The sequence below is a fragment of the Pelophylax lessonae genome (assembly GCF_965119305.1).
Source record: "Pelophylax lessonae genome assembly, chromosome: 10".
In the NCBI taxonomy this organism is placed as follows: domain Eukaryota; kingdom Metazoa; phylum Chordata; class Amphibia; order Anura; family Ranidae; genus Pelophylax; species Pelophylax lessonae.
In genome coordinates this window covers 175,861,633-175,883,879 of record NC_138777.1, presented here as the reverse complement: position 1 = coordinate 175,883,879, position 22,247 = coordinate 175,861,633, and the positions used below count along the sequence as shown (strand labels likewise).

The following is a 22,247-nucleotide window of genomic DNA, read 5'->3' as shown; positions in this document are numbered from 1 at the left end:
CTGCAATGTTTGCCCCCCGCTTGCACACATTTAACATGTTATACATGAGATTATTTTTCTAAAATCTTCATTACCATCATCCAGCCTCCACCTGCCAAAAACCAATCACCATAAAGCTGCAGCAAAACGGCAGTATCTAGGTTGGCGAATGTGTCTAGATTGATTGGTTTGCATTTATTTTTCTTAAACATGCCCCATTAGGGATAGACCGATATGTTTTTTCAGGGCCGATATTTTGTACATTTAAGGTTTTGAAAAATAAAGACAATTTTTGACACAAATCTGGTACTGAACATCTGGGGTAGGTCTTTTAGCTGTAATGTGCGGTCTTCCCTTCCCTCCCTTCCTGCCAGGAATCCCGTGTGAACCTAGTTTAGTGTAATTACAATCCTAGAATCCACTTTATTATTAGCGTTTTATATAATGTCCAGTGTGTGTTTTTGTAATAGAATAGTGGGAAATACCTTCATTACATCGCTGCTCCGGGCTCTCCTCGCTAATATCCCACTCTGCTGTTTTCTCCTCTCATAGCTGTCAGAGGAGGATCTCAGCCCCTCCCCTCTGCAGTGTACACAGAAGCGCCAGGTTTAGATAAGAATAATGTGAAATACCTTCATTACATCGCTGCTCTGGGCTCAGCTAATCTCCCACCCTGCTGTCCTTCTCTTCTCCCCCACTGACAGGTGGGGGTCACACACACTGGACATTATATATAACATTAGTAAAGTGGATGCTAGGATTTTACATACACTTATATTGGTAATATCGGCAAGTGTTGGGGCCAATACTGATATATCGGTAAAAGTGAATATCGGCCCTCCGATAATCGCCCCTCTGATAATTGGCTTTGCTGATAATCGGTCGATCCCTACCCCACATGTACAGAAATGTGTTTTTTGAAACATCAATACACAGCCTCAAGAATATTTACATTCCGCTAATCACATTTACAGATCTAAAATTAGGGGGGAAAAAGTCTTTACCATTGACATTTTCATAGCATACCAGAAATTAATCTATTGTCTGAATAGTTTCTTTATAAAGTTACATTTATTATTTTGTTAACACTGGACACATTCAGAAACAGAATGACATTGTGAAATCTTGTACTAAAAAACAAAAAGTAAAAATAACATCCCAGAGATCAAATAAGCTAAAATGTTCATGTTACAGTCCAAATATACAGATCATAATATTCCACTCTGTAATGAAAGGATGGCAATAGTAAATCTGTCTTGTACGTCGGCAGTCAGAAGACGAGGGTCACGAAGGTTTCATGTTTTTGAGCCTGATTTCTCGTTCTAGTTCAAACTGTCTGTAGTCCACTCTCTCCAGGAAAGCCTTCCTCTCTATATACCTGTAAACATATAGAGGAATTTTATTTAGATGTGCTATGGTCATCATTAACACAACAGCATGATAGGTTTACCCCTTTATGAAAGTGTGACTAGATCGCTTTAGGTGTATAAAGGTGACCATACACTGTACAATGTGATTGTACAACAGGGTGGATTAGATTTTAATCAAGTCGATTTAAATCACTAGTAACAAGGTTTGATTTAAATCATCATTTTTAAAGAGCAGCTGTCCTGTTTGTCGTGCAGCGGCTCCTCCTCTGACCCGCTGTTGACTCACCAACCGCCCCATTCACTTTAATGGGACAGCTGGTGAAGCGGAAGTGACAACAAGGTGAGGAACGTGGCGGCAGCGGGTAAGTGGATGCCCGCTAACAGGCGCTGCCATAAAGGATCTGAAATGACAGGTGCTCTTTAAATGTAAGGACTTATTCTTGCTGGTAGTGTGAAATTGTGTGAATGCATCAATGCAGTGCATGTCATCTCATTTTACTTGGATTCATTGAATGAGTTTACCAAAAATGTAAACACTGCAGAATACAGCCTCATGCTACATAACTAAGCTCCATTTCATGCTAAATAAACTAAATTATTTATGTATCCTAAATAGAAAACTATCTTTAGATAGATTTTCCCTCCAAAAGCATTTTATTAAAATAAATTTGATAAAAATAAAAAAAAATCAGATTTAAATCAATAAAATCTGATTTAAATAAAGAAAATCCAATTACATTTAAAAAAAATCATCGATTTTTATCCACCCTGTAGTACAATCTCTATCTAAAACTATAAAATAGGAGGACACACCATCTGTCCATTTACTTTTTTATGTAAACCAGGTGGGCCCTTGCACTACATAGTTGCAAAAAGGAGATTGTTTGGTGCAGAGATAACAGAACCAAAGTGCATAATCCGTTTGAGAGAAAAAATAACAAAGTCCATTAACCTCCAAGTGTGGCTTGGGGTAATTTTCAGTACCAAAAGCAGTAATCCCGAGCCACACTCGGGGGTTACCCTGTTGTGAAACTTACCTTGTCCCTACGACTCCCCCCTCCCCCCCCCCCCGATGTCCTCCGGCCTATGCCGGCACCCGTCAAATGCCGCAATGCAGGGGGGCGGGAAATTTTTTAAAAAAAGTACACAAAACATGACATGATGCATTGCAATCTGTTAGGATTATATTACTGTATCAAACATTTTCCCCTCAATTTTGTCCCTAGTGCTTTGTCCAGTGCCCTGCCTGCACTTTTACCGTTTTATTCCTTTTATTTTTATTAATTATTTTTTATTAATAAGTTATTAATCATTTTTATTCACTTTTAGGTTTTTTTTCCTAAGAATTACAAGCCTACAATATATAAAACAACAGATTTCCATACAAAATGTACCACTTTGACATTCAAAAATACCGACATAATCAGACCACCAGGGAGATTAAAGCTCATAGTCCAATAAAATCTACACTTCAGGCAGCTTGTTCTTGTGAAGCAGAAGCAGTACTCCATACTATGTGAACAAAACAAGAAAGACAGACAAGCACCATCTAAGTGTAGTGATAATGGAACAAGATTTATTAGCACTACAAAGAGCAACTCATAAAAAGATATGCTCTGACCGGGCATCTGAGGGCATTGATCTCACCATGATGGAGGGGAACGCTGAACGCTCCTATGCCGTGTAGAATACTGAAGTCTTCCAGGTACAGGACAGGAAGCTGATGTGACGTCACCGATGATGTGGCGTGGGCAGCTACGCGTTTGGGGAGCATGCGTGCTCCTTCTTCAGGCTTTATCATATTCATCTCTTTGGGAGTTGCTCTTTGTAGCACTAATAAATCTTGTTCCAACATTACTACACTTAGATGGCGCTTGTCTGTCTCTTTTGCCTTGCACTACATAGTTGATGGTAAATTCAAAGGATATCATACAATCGGATTGTATAGTGTATATTGAACTTTACAGACTTCCAGGGACACACTTCTCCTGTTTTCAATACTACAGCTCTGCTTCACATGTTATCTGATCGCTCAGCTCCTGCACACTCCACCAAATGAACGATCTATGCAAGATGATGGTAATGTAGAAAAAAATTGATGGCTGTGTATTTTAGTGAGAACAGTGATTGCATAGGAAAAACATGAACCTAGAGGAGGTGGGTAGGAGTGATCTTCTGGAGGGGGAGGGCAGGTCCAGAGTGTGTGTTAATGAAGTCAGCTGGTGAGCTCCTTCCTGTTTCTTAACGGTTTTCTCAACCTAAGGGAGGTCCAGGAAGTTATGGAGGAGTTTTTTTTTTTTTTTACAGCAAATTGGAGGCTATTGTAAGATCTGCTCTAGGACAAAGAAGTTGGAATTAATACTCACTGTGGAACCTAAGGGGTTAATCCTCTGCATTGTGTAAAAAGGCTATTTGATTCGGTCTCCTCTGATCCTCCCCTCCTTCTACTGTCCCCAATCTATCTCCTGATAGAACAGAGCCTTGAGGGCAAGCTGCAAATGCTCAGTTTGGGGTGTATTGCTACAGAGTTTTTTGGGAGAGTACATGTAATCAGCACAGGGCAATCAGCACTGTTCAGACAGAGGGTCAGGGGTCCTACAGCCTCATAGGACAGTCACTGGAGAATAAAAATTCCTCCTACAAGCTTTACCCAGACACTGATAGAAGTCACAAGACTGCTATATACTGCTGATGAGAAAAGGTTTACCAGTTTATAGTTACTAAAATAATTGCATTTCCATGTTCTGTGTACTGTGGGAGACCAGATATAGTGAATGCAGGGTCCTGGATTTAGTAACACTTTAACCACTTCAGCCCCGGAAGGATTTGCCCCCTTAATGACCAGGCCCTGTTTTGCGATTCAGCACTGCGTTAATTTAATGGACAATTGCGCAGTCGTGCAACGCTGTACCCAAACAAAATTGATATCCTTTTTTCCCCACAAATAGAGCTTTCTTTTGGTGGTATTTGATCACCTGTAGGGTTTTTATTTTTTGCGCTATAAACAAAAAAATAGCGACGATTGTGAAAAAAATAAAAACAATCGTTTTCACATTCTGCTATAGGACATTCCCAAAAAAAAAGAACATTTTAGGCCAATTTTTTTAACATTTTAGGCCAATTTGTTTTCTGCTACATATTTTTGGTAAAACAATCGCAATAGGCATATTTTGATTGGTTTGCACAAAAGTTATAAAGTTATCGCGTCTACTAACTACGGGAAAGATTTATGTCATTTTTATTTATTTTTTTTACTAGTAATGGCGGCAATCTGCGTTTTTTAGCGGGACTGCGACATTGCGGCGGAAAGAGCGGACCCCTAACTGATATTTTTGACACTTTTGGGGGTACCAGTGACATTACTACAGTAATAGTGGTAGTGCTAAAAATATGCGCTGTTACTGTAATAATGCCATTGGCAGGGAAGGGGGTTAACCCTGGGGGTGATCAAGGGGGTTAATGCCTGTATGCTTACTAAGTGTGTGTGTGTGTGTGTGTGGGGGGGGGCATGGGGTTCTATGACTGGTACAGACAGATCGCAGTTTCAGGTTAGCTGAAACTTCAGATCTGTCCCTGCCTGTCTCACAGAAGATCCGCCTGCTTTGCTTACATGAGCAGGCGGGTCTTCTCTCTGTTTACCGGACGATCGGGGGAGGGAGGCGGCAATCGCGAGAGCGCGACTCTGGCGGCGGGCACACTGCCGAAACCCCTTCCCCTCCAGTCACGTAGAACTACCTGCCGCAATAATATTACTGTGGGCGGTCAGCAAGCGGTTAAAGTGGTAGTAAATTCTGCTTTTTGAGTTTTACGTACAGGTAAGACTACAATAAGGCTTATCTGTAGGTAAAATGAATATATAAACGTGCACTGTTTAGGAGATATTCACCTTAGGTGCAGCCAGTGACATTACCGGCGCATGCGCTCTGAAGCCTGGCATACTTTGCCGGAACTTCCATCATCGCGGCTCTGGCCAATCACACAGCCGGAGTGCGCAAATCCAGAAGAAAGACCGGGGGAAGAGGTCAGCCCCCTCACTGGTGACAGTGCGCTGCTGGAGGGCTTCGTTCTAAAGTAAGTATTTCATAATGTGCTAATCTGCAATGCAGACTAGCACATTATGCCATTGTCTACAGGTGTTTTTTTTTTTTTTTTTTTTAATTTAAACTAGCCGCAATATACAACCCCTTTAATCTGTGGCTATAGCCATAACCCTGGTATCAACGCTCTCTGTCCAGAATGTATATACAGCAGATGGGAAGCAGTTAGATGTCAAAAAATATACTTAAAAAAATTATATACGGATACTTATTGCCATCTAGTGGAAAAATGTGGCATATCATTTTTCATCACCGAAAATCATTTGTTCAGCACAGGAAATAGCCTAATAACTTTTGTTTTGTCCCATTCGCAGAGAATGAACATACAATCATTTTCACTGGGCGACTTGCTATGCAAATTTGTTATAAACACACCCCTAAGTGACTGTCCCGCCACCAGCACCTCCAATCTTTGATATTATCAAGAGCTACAGCCAAAGAGGAATTTTCGAAATCCTACAAACTACAGGACTCAGTAGTGGCGTAGGAGCTGGCGTGTGGAACCATAGAGTGCAGGGGGGGGGGGGGGGGGCAGGTATATGTAACAGCCAAAAGTGTGCCGAAGATTCTTCTGTATCTCTTTAAGAGAACAGAGATCAGCAGTAGTGGGGGGACAAGTTTTACCCTTTTCCTTACAGGGAGGCATTTTTTTTTTTTTTTTTAAATCCAATGACACTTTAAATATGCAGATAGAAATGTAAGCACATTCCTTGGAGAAAAACATTAATGAAGCCATCTGGTTTCCACTGCAGGCAGTGGTCATTCGAAATGGTGTGCGGGTAATTAAAGGATGTTCTGTAGATCTGGGAGCCAAATGGCGTGCGGGTAAAGGATGTTCTGTAGATCTGGGAGCCTGTGTGAGGGTTACATAAGAGGATGTGGTGCCAGAGTACAGCAATATCCTCCCCTGCAGGCAACTGAAAGCCAACAAGTAGAGGCGCACGCTGAGTCAGGGCAGCCTGGGCATATGAGAGCAAGCAGTACTGTGCTCAGTGAAGGAGCCATGCCAGCTGCTTACACAGCACAAACCTGTGCCAGGGGCACACCAGCCCGTTCCCTTTGTGCTGTTAATACAGGGCACTTGCTCCGCTTTATTAATAGTATAATGTGCCTATGTGCTCCATTGTACTTGGTGCCCATGCCATTAGCTCATCTTAAATACACATTTCAAAAGCCATTTATCACAAAAGCCGCCTTCAGTCCTGTGGACAAGTGATGTTTGCAGACAAGCCAGAAGGCTTCTGCGTTCTATTCAGCAGAAGAACAAGACAATGCAATGTCCTTGTGCTGTCAACTACCAACTCTATAGCGAAAGATTTATTGCTATATATATATTATTTTATTCAAAATATGAATTCTGTTAAATAAAAAAAAAAAAAAAAGCTATATGACACCAGTCATCCCTAATATAAAAACACTACACTCTAATCATTTGCAGTCTTGACTACTGTAATGCACCTGTCATTTAAACTTATTGAATTTGAAAATATTTAACAGTGGGCATCCATTGCCTAAGGATACCTTTCCCTTCACAAGTGACAGGCTCATTGAAGCGTTTCGGCTGCTGGTAGGATTCCTGTAGAGTGATGTCAGATGGATGATTTTACATGCAGAGCATTTCTTAATAAAAAGTCGATGTGTGCTTTTCGCCTGCTGAGCTGCAATCCCCTCAGCATGAACGACTGGGGATCTTTGTCTCTTGTCACTTGGGGGGCAGAGATGTTCAATATTGTATGTTGGAAGTGGATTCCTCTCTCTCTCTCCTGTTTGCTAAAGTACACAGTTCATCTTTGCATTTTTGTGCTGAGATGATAAAGCTTGTGTGTACATGTATGACAATGCAAGAAGAGTTTGGCATTATACCCAGATCATTGTGACCCTCTTTTAGAGAATGAACACAACTTCTAAACAACAGACAAACCCCACTGGTATGATGGTGAACTTATTTCAGTTTTTGGTATAAAGATTAAAGACATACAATGGCAAGAAAAAGGAAACTGTTAAAAACTGTGGCTACTCTACATAGGAGAGTGCGCCCAGCCACGATGACTCTCAAGCACAACACAGAATCCTCAATGAGGTAAAGAATAACCCACGAGTAAGAGCTAAAGGCTTTAAGAAATCACTGGAACTGGCAAACATCCCTGTTCATGAGTGTGCCATACATAAGTCCTTGAACATGGCAGAACATCACAGGTGAGGCCGCTACACTACAAAAAAAACATTGCCGGGTGCCTGAAGTTTGCCAAAGAGCACCTTGGCAATCTGTAACAATATTGGCAAAAATGTTTTGTGGACTGAAGAAACAAAAGTTGAATTGTTTGAGAGGAATACTCAGTACTATGTATGGTGCAAAAAGGGCACAGCTTGCCAACATCAAAACCCCATCCCCAACGGTGAAGTATGGTGAAGGTAACATCATGATTGGGTCGTACTTTACTGCCTCAGGGCCTGGACCACCTGCCCTTCAGGGGAAAATGAATTGTAAAGTTTACCAAAATGTCCTATAGGATAATGTCAGGGTGGTTGTCCACCCACTAAAGCTTAGTAGATGTTGGGTGTTGTAGCAGGACAATGAACCTAAGCATTAAAGTACAATCACAGACCGGCTTTAGAAAAAGGAAATGCACCTTTTGGGGAAGCCCAGTCAGAGCCCAGACCTTAACCCCATAGAGATGCTGTGGAATGACCACAAGAGAGCCGTTCACACCAGACATCCTACAAACGTGTCTGAGCTAAAGCAGTTTGTAAAGAGGAAAGGTCAAAAACTCCTTCAATTGCTACCGAAAGTTGCTTGAAGTCATTGCTGCCAAAGGAGGTTTGACCACTTAACAACAAGGGTTCACTTACTTTTTTCCTTTATCACTGTGAAAGTTTAATGGGAGTGTTCAATAAAGACACAAGAGTTGTTTTTTATTTATTTTTTTTTAAATCGGTACCTGCTACTGCTTCCGAAATCCTTGCCCAGGGAAGGTTAACATCCTTTGCCCCATCCCCTCCCGCAGCCTCCTGGGATATGTCACATCTCCCAGGAGGCTGCAGGACCATTCAACAAAGCACCATGTGAGCTTGCGCATGGGCAGTGAAGAGCTAGCTGTGGTTCCATACCCGGTTCTCATATTCAAGATGGCGGCGCCAGGGACCCACAGGGGTAAGAAGAACCATCTGCGGGAAGCAAGCGATGGACTTTAGGCACTGATAAGTACCTGATTTTTAAAAGACAACAGCTACAGTATTTGTTTTACAGTATTTGTAGCTGCTGACCTAAAAAAAAAAAAAATGAAGTTCCTCTTTAACTACAGACATACGTCTATACATCTGCACTGTGGAGATCTAACTCTGACATCTTTATTATATGTGGCAGTGATGGATAATAAGACACCCTTACCCGTCTTTTCCTCTGTTGTGAATAGCCAACTCTTCACCGATCCCTTCTTTCTCTTTGAAGGATTCCCAGTCCAGCTTAGATTTCTCAAGTGTGCTCATCTTCTGCTTTTTGGATCCCAATTTACCCAGAATGCTGCTCATGCCAACCGGCCTCTTCACACTGAAACAAGACATAAACACAGGGGTGAGTGCCAGTATATACCTATACAAGCAAAAAAGCAACGTGAAAAAAACAGTCCAATGAGAAAAAGAGCCTACCACATGCTGACAGTGCTTTTGCCTCCATGTACTTCAGAGACTTGCTACTAATTCATGGATTCAATTCAAACTTCTACTGTTCCCCCACAGGCTCCTCAAACCTTCCCCTCTCATGTGCATGTGAAAGAAACCCTGTCACCTTACCAATAATTTCAACAAAAACATTCTCATATGATTATATGTGCACTTTATTCATTTAAAGAAGAATTCCAGGCTTGTTTTAATAGGTACAATGGTCCAATTTGGACCAATGTAACTACTCGTAAATACCATACCTTACCCCTGGAAGCTGGAAATCACTAATACAGTCACTCGACTAGCTTTCGGATCTTGTGCTAAGCAGTCAGCCAAAAGTAAGTGCACTCCTGTGACCCAGTTTTGGCCCTACTCCTTTTTTAATGCATGCTCTTTACCTATATTTACCTTATATAGACATTCAAAAACCAAAAGCCCTAGGACTGTATGCATCCAAGAGCCCTAGGACTGTACACATCCAAGAGCCCTAGGACTGTACACATCCAAGAGCCCTAGGACTGTACACGTCCAAGAGCCCTAGGACTGTACACGTCCAAGAGCCCTAGGACTGTACACGTCCAAGAGCCCTAGGACTGTACACGTCCAAGAGCCCTAGGACTGTACACGTCCAAAAGCCCAAGGACTGTACACGTCCAAAAGCCCTAGGACTGTACACGTCCAAAAGCCCAAGGACTGTACACGTCCAAAAGCCCAAGGACTGTACACATCCAAAAGCCCAAGGACTGTACACATCCAAAAGCCCAAGGACTGTACACATCCAAAAGCCCAAGGACTGTACACATCCAAAAGCCCTAGCACTGTACACATCCAAAAGCCCTAGGACTGTATACATCCAAAAGCCCTAGGACTGTATACATCCAAAAGCCCTAGGACTGCATATATCCAAAAGCCCTAGGACTGTATACATCCAAAAGCCCTAGGACTGCATATATCCAAAAGCCCTAGGACTGCATATATCCAAAAGCCCTAGGACTGTATACATCCAAAAGCCCTAGGACTGTATACATCCAAATGGAATCCTGCTGGGTGCCACCATCTTGGATGAGGTGTCAGCAGCCCCAAACATCAATGACAACCGAAAATCTATAGTTTTCCCATTCAATTCTTCTCATCCAGTTACATAAAAGATTATGTAGGGAGGTGATAGGAGACGTGAAGGAGCTTGGCATGCATAGACAGAAATTAGATACACCCTGTGTGTTGTATTCTGTGAAAACAATGCAAGGTTCTTTGCCAACAGGGACGGCAGAAAAGTGGCAGACTCCTGTTTGGACCATCTTCGATGAACCCCTCTAGTGCTGTGAGAGGACCGGGCCCTGCCAGAAAGAACATTTCAACAGGAACCATCAGCCTGCAGGACATAAGACATACTTCAGTTCAGTGCTTGAATGAGAAGAAAGGAGCACCTGGAGTCTAAAAAATGCAACCCTCGTGAGGGATTACAATCACTTTTACAGGTTTTTTGCATTTTACAAGCCATCATTTGCCATCACAAAGAAATCTGGTACTACCGCGGAGTCCATCCATCTCCATTAGAATGTACCAACAGTCTTGAAGAAGGAGGAGGCAGTTCCCCGAAACAGGTTGAATCAATCTGTTTGTTCTCACGCTTTCAATAAATGATTGTAATCTCCCATCAAGAGTTGCATTTTTTTTACGCCTTCCTTCTCATTCAAGCAATGGTTCTACTAAAGCGACAGCTCTGTCATACCTCTAAATAGATACTTCAGTTCAGACAAGTTATACGATTACGGGTGTACTCGTTTGAAAAAAATTTCAGCTTTAGTGCTCATTCACACAGGCGTCCAAAACGCAACGTTTTAGAAATCATCTCTCATACCCACATAGAGTTTTAAACCACATTACTTACTGTATTATCCTTCCTAGATGAAGTTCATTGCTATGCTTGTTTAGGAATATAGTGTGTATCAGATACCCATGATGTACACAAATCCGAAAACGTACACTGTGTTTAGCGCTGTACAAAAAAGTAGGATGTAGCTGCATCTGGGGCCCTACATATATGCATAAATCCATTTGAAGAATTTACACACCTAAACGCGAGTGCAGGATCTTCCGATAGCCCTGCCAATAAGAGCCTGTGTTCTGTTCAGATAATACACATGAATCAAAGTGAATGAGCACTAAAAAAAAACAAAAAACTCAAAAGTACGGCAGTGCCAGCACTTTTTAAGGGAACGTTGAAATAATAAACAGAAAGTTCCTAGAATAAAACAAAACCATAGAGCTGCTAAAAACATTCTCCTAATTTTACTGCAAATTATTCCAGGAATATAACTGGCTTTAACCAGAGAATGGAAAATTATAGACAGAATTAAGGAAACAGAGCAGTCTAGCCGTCCATTTCAATAACATAAAATAAAAACAGACCTCCGTTTTTATTTTTTTTTTAAGGTGCACAGTCTACCTGCCACACACTGGATAGATGGGAACAAGGAGGTTTATAACCGCCGGTGAAAACTGAATAACCCCTGGGATACTACACTCAGAATTTCTTAAATGTGAACTCTTCCCTTGCAGTCCGGTGGACCTGGCACTATCAGGGATAGACAGACTGCGTTTATTGAGGAATCAAGAGATTTTCTTTTCTGCAGCCCCTGGTTGCAGGAAAGAAAATCACTCTCTCTATGGCCGGCCTAAAGCAGCATGCAGCCCTTGAAGTGGTTGTAAATCCCAGTCATGGAATTTGAACTAAGCATATATATATCTGTAGTGTTTACTTGTCTCTCGCCAAAGCTCTAAGTGTCGTTTCTCTCTGGTGCTTCGTTCCTCTGTTCTCAGCATGAGAAGTTTTCCAACACATAAAATATTTATAGGATTATAATTTGTGTCGGGGAGGGAGATAAGCACACAGCTTGTCTATTCAGAATACAGCTCTGCATGATCCTTCTTTTCTCTGCCTATGTGTCGGGGGGTCCCTTTCCTCCAATCAGCTCTCACACAGTGTCTCAGAGCTGTTAACTGCAGTTTTCTACTTCATTCTCTGTGCTACTCACAGATGCATAAGGGCCCTTTCACACGGGCGCTCCGTGTGTCCGCAAATCATCCTATTTTTTTGCGGATGATTTGCGGACATAATGTAAGTCTATGGCATTGCGGATGTCAGCGGAATACCATCCGCTGACATCCGATTTTCCTCCTTTCAGTTCTGTTCCGTTTTTTGGAACGGAACAGAACCCTATTTTTCCTCCGTTCAAAAAACAGAAAGGAAGCAAAATCAGATGTCAGCGGTGTCATCAGCTGACATCTGCAATGCCCATAGACTTACATTATGTCCGCATATCATCCGCAAATGGATGGGATGATATGTGGACTTCCGGAGCGGATGACACAAATGTCCTCCGCTCCGTCAAAAAAAAAAAAAAAAGTCCCGCAGCGGAGCTTTCACACGGAGCTGCCGTTTGAAAGAGCCCTAAGGCTTTTAACATTTTGAAGGGTTGTAGGACTGCAGGTAAACAAGTAAAACCTACGAGGGAGGATTTTTTTCATCTCTGTGTATCATCTGAGGCTATTCACTTCAGAACAGGTGTGCCCTGTTGGTCTACAAGACAAATAGAGAGTGTGATTCTGCTCAACGGTGACAAAGACATCAACAGAAATCTCAAAGGGATTCCTAAACTGGCCATACACTGTGCATATAGCACAATATGGCTAACAGCTCCTGAGACCCGCCAAAAAAAAAAAAAAACATTGGTGGAGGCTTAAAGTGGTTGTAAACCCCGACATATACCCAGTGAGGTAAATAACCTCAGGTGATACACAGAAATAAAGCAAATCCTCCTACATACGTTTTTCTTGTTTATCTGCAGTCTTATCTGGTCTACAGCCCTGGCCAAAAATTTTGAGAATGACATAAATAATAATTTTTACAAAGTCTGCTGCCTCAGTTTTTTTGATGGCTGTGCATATACTCCAGAATGTTATAAAGCGTGATCAGATGAATTGCAAGTCCTTCTTTGCCATGAAAATGAACCTAATCCCAGAAAAAAAAAAAAAAAAGATCACCGTGTTCAGCACACCAAGGGGGGCACAGGAACCGGCAGGATCAACCAGGTTTTTTTTTTTTTTTTTTACAGCTTAGAGACAGACAGGACTGCATAAGCACTGTGCTGTTTTACCTGCTATAAGGGAACAGGATCTCTTTTTTATTTTTTTAGAGTTACAACCACTTTAATCAAGACCTAGGGAGAAAACATCAAACTGCGATCCACGGAATTGGGACTCCCACCCAGAGCACTATCAGACTCCCAGTAAAACCAGCCCCGGAACAGACTTAACTAACACAGGGTAAAGAACCATCTTTCTTTACCATTGAATCTTTGCTGACATTACCTTAGATTGCAAATCTAAGAATTCGTAGAGGAACATATATCCCATCAATCACTTTTCCTGCAATTCGAACATGTTTCACAGGCACCCTGCTAATATATATGTAAACCAGGAAGATCCTACGCTAAGTAAATAGTGAAAAATATTGATAATGTGAAGCAGCTAGTACACTTGATCTATATAAATCAAAAAATCGTGGAAAACAAATAGTGCAGCGCTATCGTGAAAAATGAATATAGAAACTAATATTATATATATATATACATACATACACAGTTGTATTCAAAATTATTCAACCCCCACTGAAATTGATTGTCTTGGCCAGTTTGACATTGATTTTGATCATTCAGTCATCCTGCTTACAATTAAATCAAAGAGGCACGTGTAGGTCAGACAAATATAACATAACATTTATAATGAAATAACCACAAATGTCTTTTCTGTGCTCACATCATTATCAGTTTTATTCAACCCCCAAGTGACATTCAATCTTAGTACTTAGTACAACATCCTTTCACAGTTATAACAGCTTTGAAACGTGAAGCATAGCTTGACACAAGTGTCTTGCACCGATCTACGGGGGGTATCTTCGCCCATTCGTCATGGGCAAAAGCCTCCAGTTCAGTCACATTCTTAGGCTTGTGCACTGCAACTGCTTTCTTTAAGTCCCACCAGAGGTTCTCAATCGGATTTAAGTCTGGTGACTGTGATGGCCACTCCAAAATGTTCCAGCCTTTAATCTGCAACCATGCTCTAGTGGACTTGGAGGTATGCTTGGGATCATTGTCCTGTTGAAAGGTCCAACGTCTCCCAAGCCTCAGGTTTGTGACGGACTGCATCACATTGTCATCCAATATCTCCTGGTACAGAAGAGAATACATGGTACCTTGCACATGCTGAAGCTTCCCTGTACCTGCAGAAGCAAAACAGCCCCAAAGCATGATTGACCCCCCGCCATGCTTCACAGTAGGCAAGGTGTTCTTTTCTTCATAGGCATTGTTCTTCCTCCTCCAAACATAGCGTTGATCCATGGGCCCAAACCGTTCTAATTTTGTTTCATTAGTCTACAGAACACTATCCCAAGACTTCTTTGGTTTATCCACATGACTTTTGGCATACTGCAGTCGACTCTTCTTATTCTTTGGAGACAGCAAGGGGGTGCGCCTGGGAGTTCTGGCATGGAGGCCTTCATTACGCAGTGTGCGCCGTATTGTCTGAGCAGAAACTTCAGTACCCACATCTGACAAATCTTTTCTCAGTTCCTCAGCAGTCACACGGGGACTTTTCTCCACTCTACGCTTCAGGTAGCGCACAGCAGTCGAAGTCAGCATCTTCTTTCTCCCACGACCAGGTAGCGTTTCAACAGTGCCCTTTGCCTTGAATTTGCGAATGATGCTTCCTATGGTGTCTCTTGGTATGTTTAACATCTTTGCAATCTTCTTATAGCCATTGCCCTTCCTGTGAAGAGTAATCACCATGTTTGTAACCACACCAGTAAATGTCTAGAAGGAGCTGAGTATCACAGTCATTTTAAAGCTGCCTAATTGGTGCTTATTAGGCTTTATTGCTGCTCCCTGACATCCACAGGTGTTTTCAATACCTGATTGAAAACACTTCAAATGAACCTCTGTTCTTCAGAGTGGTAGTCTTTAAGGGGTTGAATAATTGTGTCAATGAAGAATTCACAAAAGAAACATTTACTACTGTATTACAAAACCAATTGATGTCATTTTAGTTGCATATGGTTCTTTAAGAAGTCCTTGTAGGATTTCATTCTGAATACAATTACAAATGTACACTAAATTTCCTAAAACCCTTTACAGCATTGGGGGTTGAATAATTTTGAATACAACTGTATATATACATATATATATATATATATATATATATATATATATATATATATATATATATATATACACACACACACACACACACACACACACACATATATATATATATTCTGTATTTATTTTTGTTAATCTGTTTCAATGAACTTTTAAGTCTATGGTTGCCGTTTTTTTAAATATATAACAACTTGCTTTTGCCATGTGTAGTACAAGAGACATGCTGCGGCAGTGAAAAGGTTAACACTACATCTAGCTCCTTCTCCCCAGTTCCCACCATTGTATAGATACAACATACACATTGGAAAACAAAAGCTGGGGTGGGTGAACCAGGCAGTTCAGATATCACAATGGGCTGGAACCACTTTCCCATCACTGAGATAAGACAAGACAGTGGTTTCCATAGCACACTGTAAACACAGGGGTGACACATTTACACCTTACTATGGCAATAATGTAAAATAAACACAGCCATGCCTTTGCTAAAGGCAGTGAATGTTAGATTTGTCTTTTTTTTTTTTTTGGTTTAAAAGTCAAACTCTGGGCACATAAGGACACATATTATGCAGTTCTGTATTTATTAATACATTTATTTTCTTTTAAGCAGTGCCGCTATCTGAATTTGACCTGGTATCAACTTCTCACAATCCCTGTACAGCAGAGTTTAGACAGGGAGCGAGAAAAGCAGCACATAGAGCCAATCAGTTCATGTACTCACAAGATGCAGGTAAAAGCAGAGTGGCAGAAAGAGAAGCTCAGTAATCTCCTTTACAGGCTGGAGGCAGGTCCAGGACAACCTGGGCTCAGAGGAAGTGGGCTGAATAATGCTGGCCGTCTTAAACCCAAAACATGGAGGAGGGAACAATGTACTGCAGGAAACAGCTTCCTCCCTGATGACCCATAATCTAAAGCAGTGGATGTCAATTTATGAGCAAAAGGAGGCCTCGAAGGCGGCCCCCAAGATCACCAAAGGGCTGCACACAATGTTCTGTATGGACATGCTCCATTTTTGGCTACGGATATGCTACAGAAGAAAATACGAAACTGGAAACATGTTAGATGAGCTAAGCAGAGATCAATGTTATTTCCCTAATCAATGTTCCTAATACACACTGCAGAAATTTGAGGGACGCAAATCATATACCAAAGGGCCGTATGTTGGACACCATGGATTAACAGACTGGTGGAGGAATACAGAAGCAAAAGGAGGAGCGGTGGAGGAAGCACACATACAAAGACTGAATGAAGCAAAAGCTGGGAGATCTTTCAACTGCCGGTCCTCAGATGCAGCTTCCTCTCCGGCAAGGAGAACAATGAGCAGTACAATAGTGAGACCAGTAAATATCCCTCCATATCTAGGGAAACTGGCAGAAAGAAGCAGCTGTGCCTCTCATGTAATGAATATATGGCTATAAGGCTTTAGGCACAGGGGGCGCCCCACTATTTCTCAAGAAGAAAACAAGATAAAGTGAAATTGTTCAGTGTACTGCTGGGCCACATGAACATTTATAGGTGTTCCCATAGTAAATCTTCACTTTTAGAGCTCAGGTCCACTTTCACAAGGGAGCAGAGACCAGACTTCAGGTCACCTACAGTGGATATAAAAAATGTTCACACCCCTGTTAAAATGTCAGGTTTATGTGATGTAAAAAAAATAAGCCAAATAAATAATTTCAGGACTTTTTCCACCTTTAATGTGACCCATAAACTGTACAACTCAATTGAAAAACAAACTGAAATCTTTTGGGGGGGGGGGCAAAATTGAAAAACCTAAATAATGTGGTTGTATAAATGTGCACATCCTCTTATAACTGGGGATGTAGCTGTGTTCAGAATTAAGCAATTACATTCAAACCCACGAGGAGTCCATACACACCTGACAAAGTGCCTCCTATTAACCCCAAATAAAGTTCAGCTGTTCTAGTAGGTCTTTCCTGACATTTTCTTAGTCGCATCCTAAAGCAAAAGCCATGGTCCGCAGAGAGCTTCCAAAGCATCAGAGGGATCTCATTGTTAAAAGGTATCAGTCAGGAGAAGAGTACAAAAGAATTTCCAAGGCATTATATATACCATGGAACATAGTGAAGACAATCATCAGAGTCCAGACCTGAACCCGATTGAAAATCTGTGGGGTGACCTGAAGAAGGCTTTGCACAGGGGATGACCTCACAATCTGACAGATTTGGAGTGTTTTTGAAAAGAAGAGTGGGCAAATATTGCCAAGTTAAGATGTGCCATGCTGATAGACTCATACCCAAAAAGACTGAGTGCTGTAATAAAAATAAAAAGGTGCTTCAACAAAGTATGTTTAAGGGTGTGCATACTTATGCAACCATATTATTTTAGTTTTTTTATTTTTACTTACCTTCATCTTAAAGATTTCAGTTTGTTGTTCAAGTTAGAAGTGTTTATAGGTCACATTAAAAGGTGAAAAAAGTTCTGAAATTATTTATCTTTGTCTAATTTTTTTACATCACAGAAACCTGACATTTTAACAGGGGTGTGCAGACTTTTTATATCCACAGCATGACCCCAAGCCGTTCTGAATAAAGTGTCCAAGTGTAACAAAACACAAAAAGTTTGCACAATTATAACAATTAAAGTGACACCAAAAATATCCTTACTCTCCAAAAATAATCCATACACATGCACTAATTACCCACTTTACCACCGGAGGATTTTGCTGTCTTACGTCTGGGCCACTTTTTGCGATTCGGCACTGTGCGACTTTAACTGACAATTGCGCGGTCATGCAACGCTGTACCCAAACAAAATTTGCGTCCTTTTTTTCCCACAAACAGAGATTTCTTTTGGTAGTATTTGATCACCTGTGTGATTTTTACTTTTTGCGCTATAAACAAAAAAAGAGCGACAATTTTGAAAAAATAATATTTTTCACATTTTTTTATATGAAATTCCCCCCCAAAAAAATGTAAAAATCTAAATTTTTTATCATTTTAGGCCAATTTGTTTTCTGCTACATATTTTTGGTAAAAAAAAAAAAATCGCAATAAGCGTATTTTGATTGGTTTGCGCAAAAGTTATTGCGTTTACTAACTAAGGGAAAGATTTCTGTCGTTTTTGGTGTTTTTTTTAACGAGTAATGGCGGCGATCTGCGATTTTTTTGTGGGACTGCGACATTGCGGTGGACAGATCGGACCCTTGACTGACATTTTTGACACTTTTGGGGGTACCAGTGACATTACTACAGTAATCAGTGCTATAAATATGCACTGTTACTGTAAAAATTACACTGGCAGGGAAGGGGTTAATTTTTATTTGTGATCAAGGGTTTAATGTATGCCTGGTGCTTACTGACGTGTGTGTGGGGAGGGGACTATGTGACACAAGGACAGATCGCAGGTTCAGCTATGCTGAACCCTGCAATCTGACCCTGCCTGTCACTTAGGAGATCCGCCCGCTTGTGTTTACACAAGCAGACGGATCTCCACACTCGATTCCCCGACGATCGGGGAAGAGCAGCGGCGATCGCCGCCGCTCCTCCCCTGGCCCGACTCCCGCTGTGACTGAATACAGCGGGAGCGAGCCTCCGGCGGCGCACGCGCCACCGAGAGAGGGGAATGTCTGGCGACGTAGGTCTACGTCGCCAGACGTTATCGAGCCACTTTGCCGCAGTAGAGCTCTAGTGAGCAGCGGTAAAGTGGTTAAAATGTTCTGTAACCTATTTTTTATGAAATTGTTATACAGTTTTTTTCTGACTCCCTTCTAGTAACATCCTCGATGAGTTCCCATACCTCTTCTTTACCCCCGATAAACATCCATTTGTTTGGAACAAGCAGCTCGCTTTAGCTGGGGTCATGTGTTTCCTCTATGCACATTACAAATCCCACAGTCCATAGTCCCTAGTCCAAGGATCTCCAAACTACAACCCTCCAGCTGTTGCGCAACTACACGTCCCATGAGGCATTGTAAAACTCTGATATTCACAGACATGACTAGGCATGATGGGAATTGTAGTTCCTCAACAATTGGAGGGCGGTAGTTTGAAGACCCCTGCCCTAGTCCATCTCAGGAGCAAGCAAGAGAGGATGGCTACTTTCCTACATACAGTGGGACCATGGAGAAAGAATGTAACCCTCCAACAGGAAGTCAAATTATAGCAGCAAAAAAAAAATAAAAATTTGGAGATTTGGAGGAGGCCGAGCGCAATAAAAAAAATATATATATTTTTTAATTAAGAATACATACTTTAATACATATCTATATATCTATCTATCTATCTATCTATATATATATATATATATATATATATATATATATATATATTTTTTTTTTTTTTATTTAAAACCAGAGTTCAGTGTCACTTTAAAAACACTGAAAACCGTGAATTAACCCCATAATTAATAATTCTCTTGAAATTAGATTTATTAACCCTATAGCTATGCATGCATATTTTAAAATTTATTAATTCAGACAGCCCAGTGACACAAAAAAACACATCTAAACTCCATAGTCTCTGGAGCAACTCGTCTGCTTTCACCTCTGCTGATGTGTCATTTCAGGCAAGCTTAGCAAAATGCAATGAATGATAATGAGAACTTTCTCCCTGCAATGCTACACTGCACTGCCCTCCGTAATATCCTGGAATTGTACTCGCCCTTGATCCATGCTTGAAAATAACATTTTTATTGCTGTGGTTGAATGCCACTGGCGCATATTTAATCCCATTTTAGATGAAGAAAAGCAGCTCAAGCAAAACACATAAATAACATTTCAGCGCTGAAGTCTGTAAAATACAACCAAGTAAATATAAGCCTATGTTCCTACACAAGCCTATAAATACAGGGGGCAAGAAATGACGTTTCTCTTGTTGTTATTTCTCCATAAATAAGACCGAGCATATAGGCAACCATTACATCTAAAGAAAATAGGTGTAGCGCTAAATACGTGACAAACAACTAATGTCCATATCCAAAAGGAAAGGCAAATTCAGAGAGAGTGTCCAGGTGTTCATATAATGAAAATCTTCTGTAAGTGGTAGAGGAACCGCCACCAGCACCCAATCGTGAAGCCTCTTACCAGACTGTATTGATCCTTATTACAAGGGTCAATATAAGGCAGGAACTCCTATATGTAACCGGTATGAACATAGGATTCTCCCAACAGTCACCCCGCGGTTCCTCTCCAGGTGCCAGATTATGATCTCAGACCATACAGAGAAAGACACTCCTTTTAAGATGGTTGATTCTGGACCCTCAAGCAAAAAACTATGTTCTTCTAAAATCAGAGGACCTGGAGCTGCTGGCACCACTTTCACAAGATACCCTTCTACCAGGCTTGGAAACTTCACGATGTCCAAACTACCTGCAAGCCCATAACTAGTGAAGAACAGGAACCGTACCTGTTCTTCACTAGTTACGGGCTTGCAGGTAGGTTGGACTTCGTGACATTTCCAAGCCTGGCAGAAGGGTATCTTGTGAAAGTGGCGCCAGCAGCTCCAGATTTTAGAAGAACATAGTTCTTTGCTTGAGGGTCCAGAATCAAGCATCTTATAAGGAGTGTCTTTCTCTGTATGGTCTGAGGTCATCATCTGGAACCTGGAGAGGAACCGCGGGGTGACTGTTGGGAGAATCCTACGTTCATACCGGTTACATATAGGAGTTACTGCGTTATATTGACCCTTGTAATAAAGATCAATACAGTCTGGTAAGAGGCTTCACGATTGGGTGCTGGTGGCGGTTCCTCTACCACTTACAGAAGATTTTCATTATATGAACACCTGGACACTCTCTCTGAATTTGCCTTTCCTTCTGGATATGGACATTAGTTGTTTGCCACGTATTTAACGCTACACCTATTTTCTATTGCTTTATTGATCTGAAATTCAGGATCTTGTGTTGGCTGCTTATTTATGCGTTTGTGGGATTGAATTGAGGTTGGCGCAGTATATTACTATATCAACGTATATTACTATATCAACCATAACATCTACCCACCCTGATACCATCAGCGCCACTCCCCACAAATACATCTCCTAACTCTTATTGTGCCAAGAATACCCCAAGGAAAAAAAAAAAAGGGGGCATCCAAGAGGCACTGGGACTTTGATATAAGTTTATAAAGGTAATGAAAAGGCAAGAAACATTTGAAGAGCCCACTGGCTTAGGTTAAGCTGCTCACAACAGGCAAGGCTACCCTACAGTAGGTCCTCCAGCAGGTTACCAGAAAAGGTGGTGTAAATATGGAAGGAGCACCAGACCAGAAAAATAGGAGCCCAAATTAATTTGTTAATGTTGTGTTAAAAGACAGCCAATGCGTTTCAGGGGTCAAAGCCCTTCGCCCTTTATCGGGGCTTCAGTTAAAAATGAGAGCCTTGAGTGGACCCAAAATCAGTCTTTCCTGTTTGAATCTGTCCAGGAAAGTAGATTGCTGGATTGGGATTCCTGGCCAGCATTATCTGCATTAGCAGTCAAAATAAAACACTGTTTCCTATTTTGACTGCTGATGCAGTTGCTGCTGGCCAGGAACTCCAATCCAGCAATCAGCTGGCCTCATTTTTAACTGAAGCCCTGATGAAAGGGGGGTTCCTTTGACCCCCCCAAACACGTTGGCTGTCTTTTAAAACAACATCAATAAGTGAATTTGGACTCATATTTTGGTCTGGCGCTCCTTTCATATATGCACGTCTTTTCCACGAATACCCCAAGGACACATTCATGAGGATGAACAGGCGTGGACAGTGGCCGGACAGAATAGTGCTACAGCCAGTGGTGGCTGGGAACTTTAAAAAGAAAAAGAGGGCACACCAGCCTAGAGCATTCTCTTTATATACCATTTAATAATAGAATAAAAACAAAAATACTCACACAAACAATTATTTACAAGCTCATCATATCCACTGCACATCCTCTAGCCACCCAGGACTATTATGGCTGATGCGTTTCAAGGGGGGTCACGATGA

General features: G+C 41.4%; 1 protein-coding gene across 1 annotated transcript in view; it reads right to left on the bottom strand.

Moving 5' to 3' along the window:
• Positions 1-1,028: 1,028 nt before the first annotated feature.
• The window catches only part of CFDP1 (craniofacial development protein 1), a 135,114-nt gene continuing 113,895 nt past the window's right edge, over positions 1,029-22,247 (bottom strand). The window contains exons 6-7 of the mRNA XM_082270022.1: positions 8,835-8,993; positions 1,029-1,357 (exon numbers count right to left, since the gene is read on the bottom strand). Of these exons, the coding sequence (XP_082126148.1) occupies positions 1,264-1,357; positions 8,835-8,993 (253 nt within the window). The 3' untranslated portion in view covers positions 1,029-1,263. The remainder of the gene's footprint in view (positions 1,358-8,834; positions 8,994-22,247) is intronic.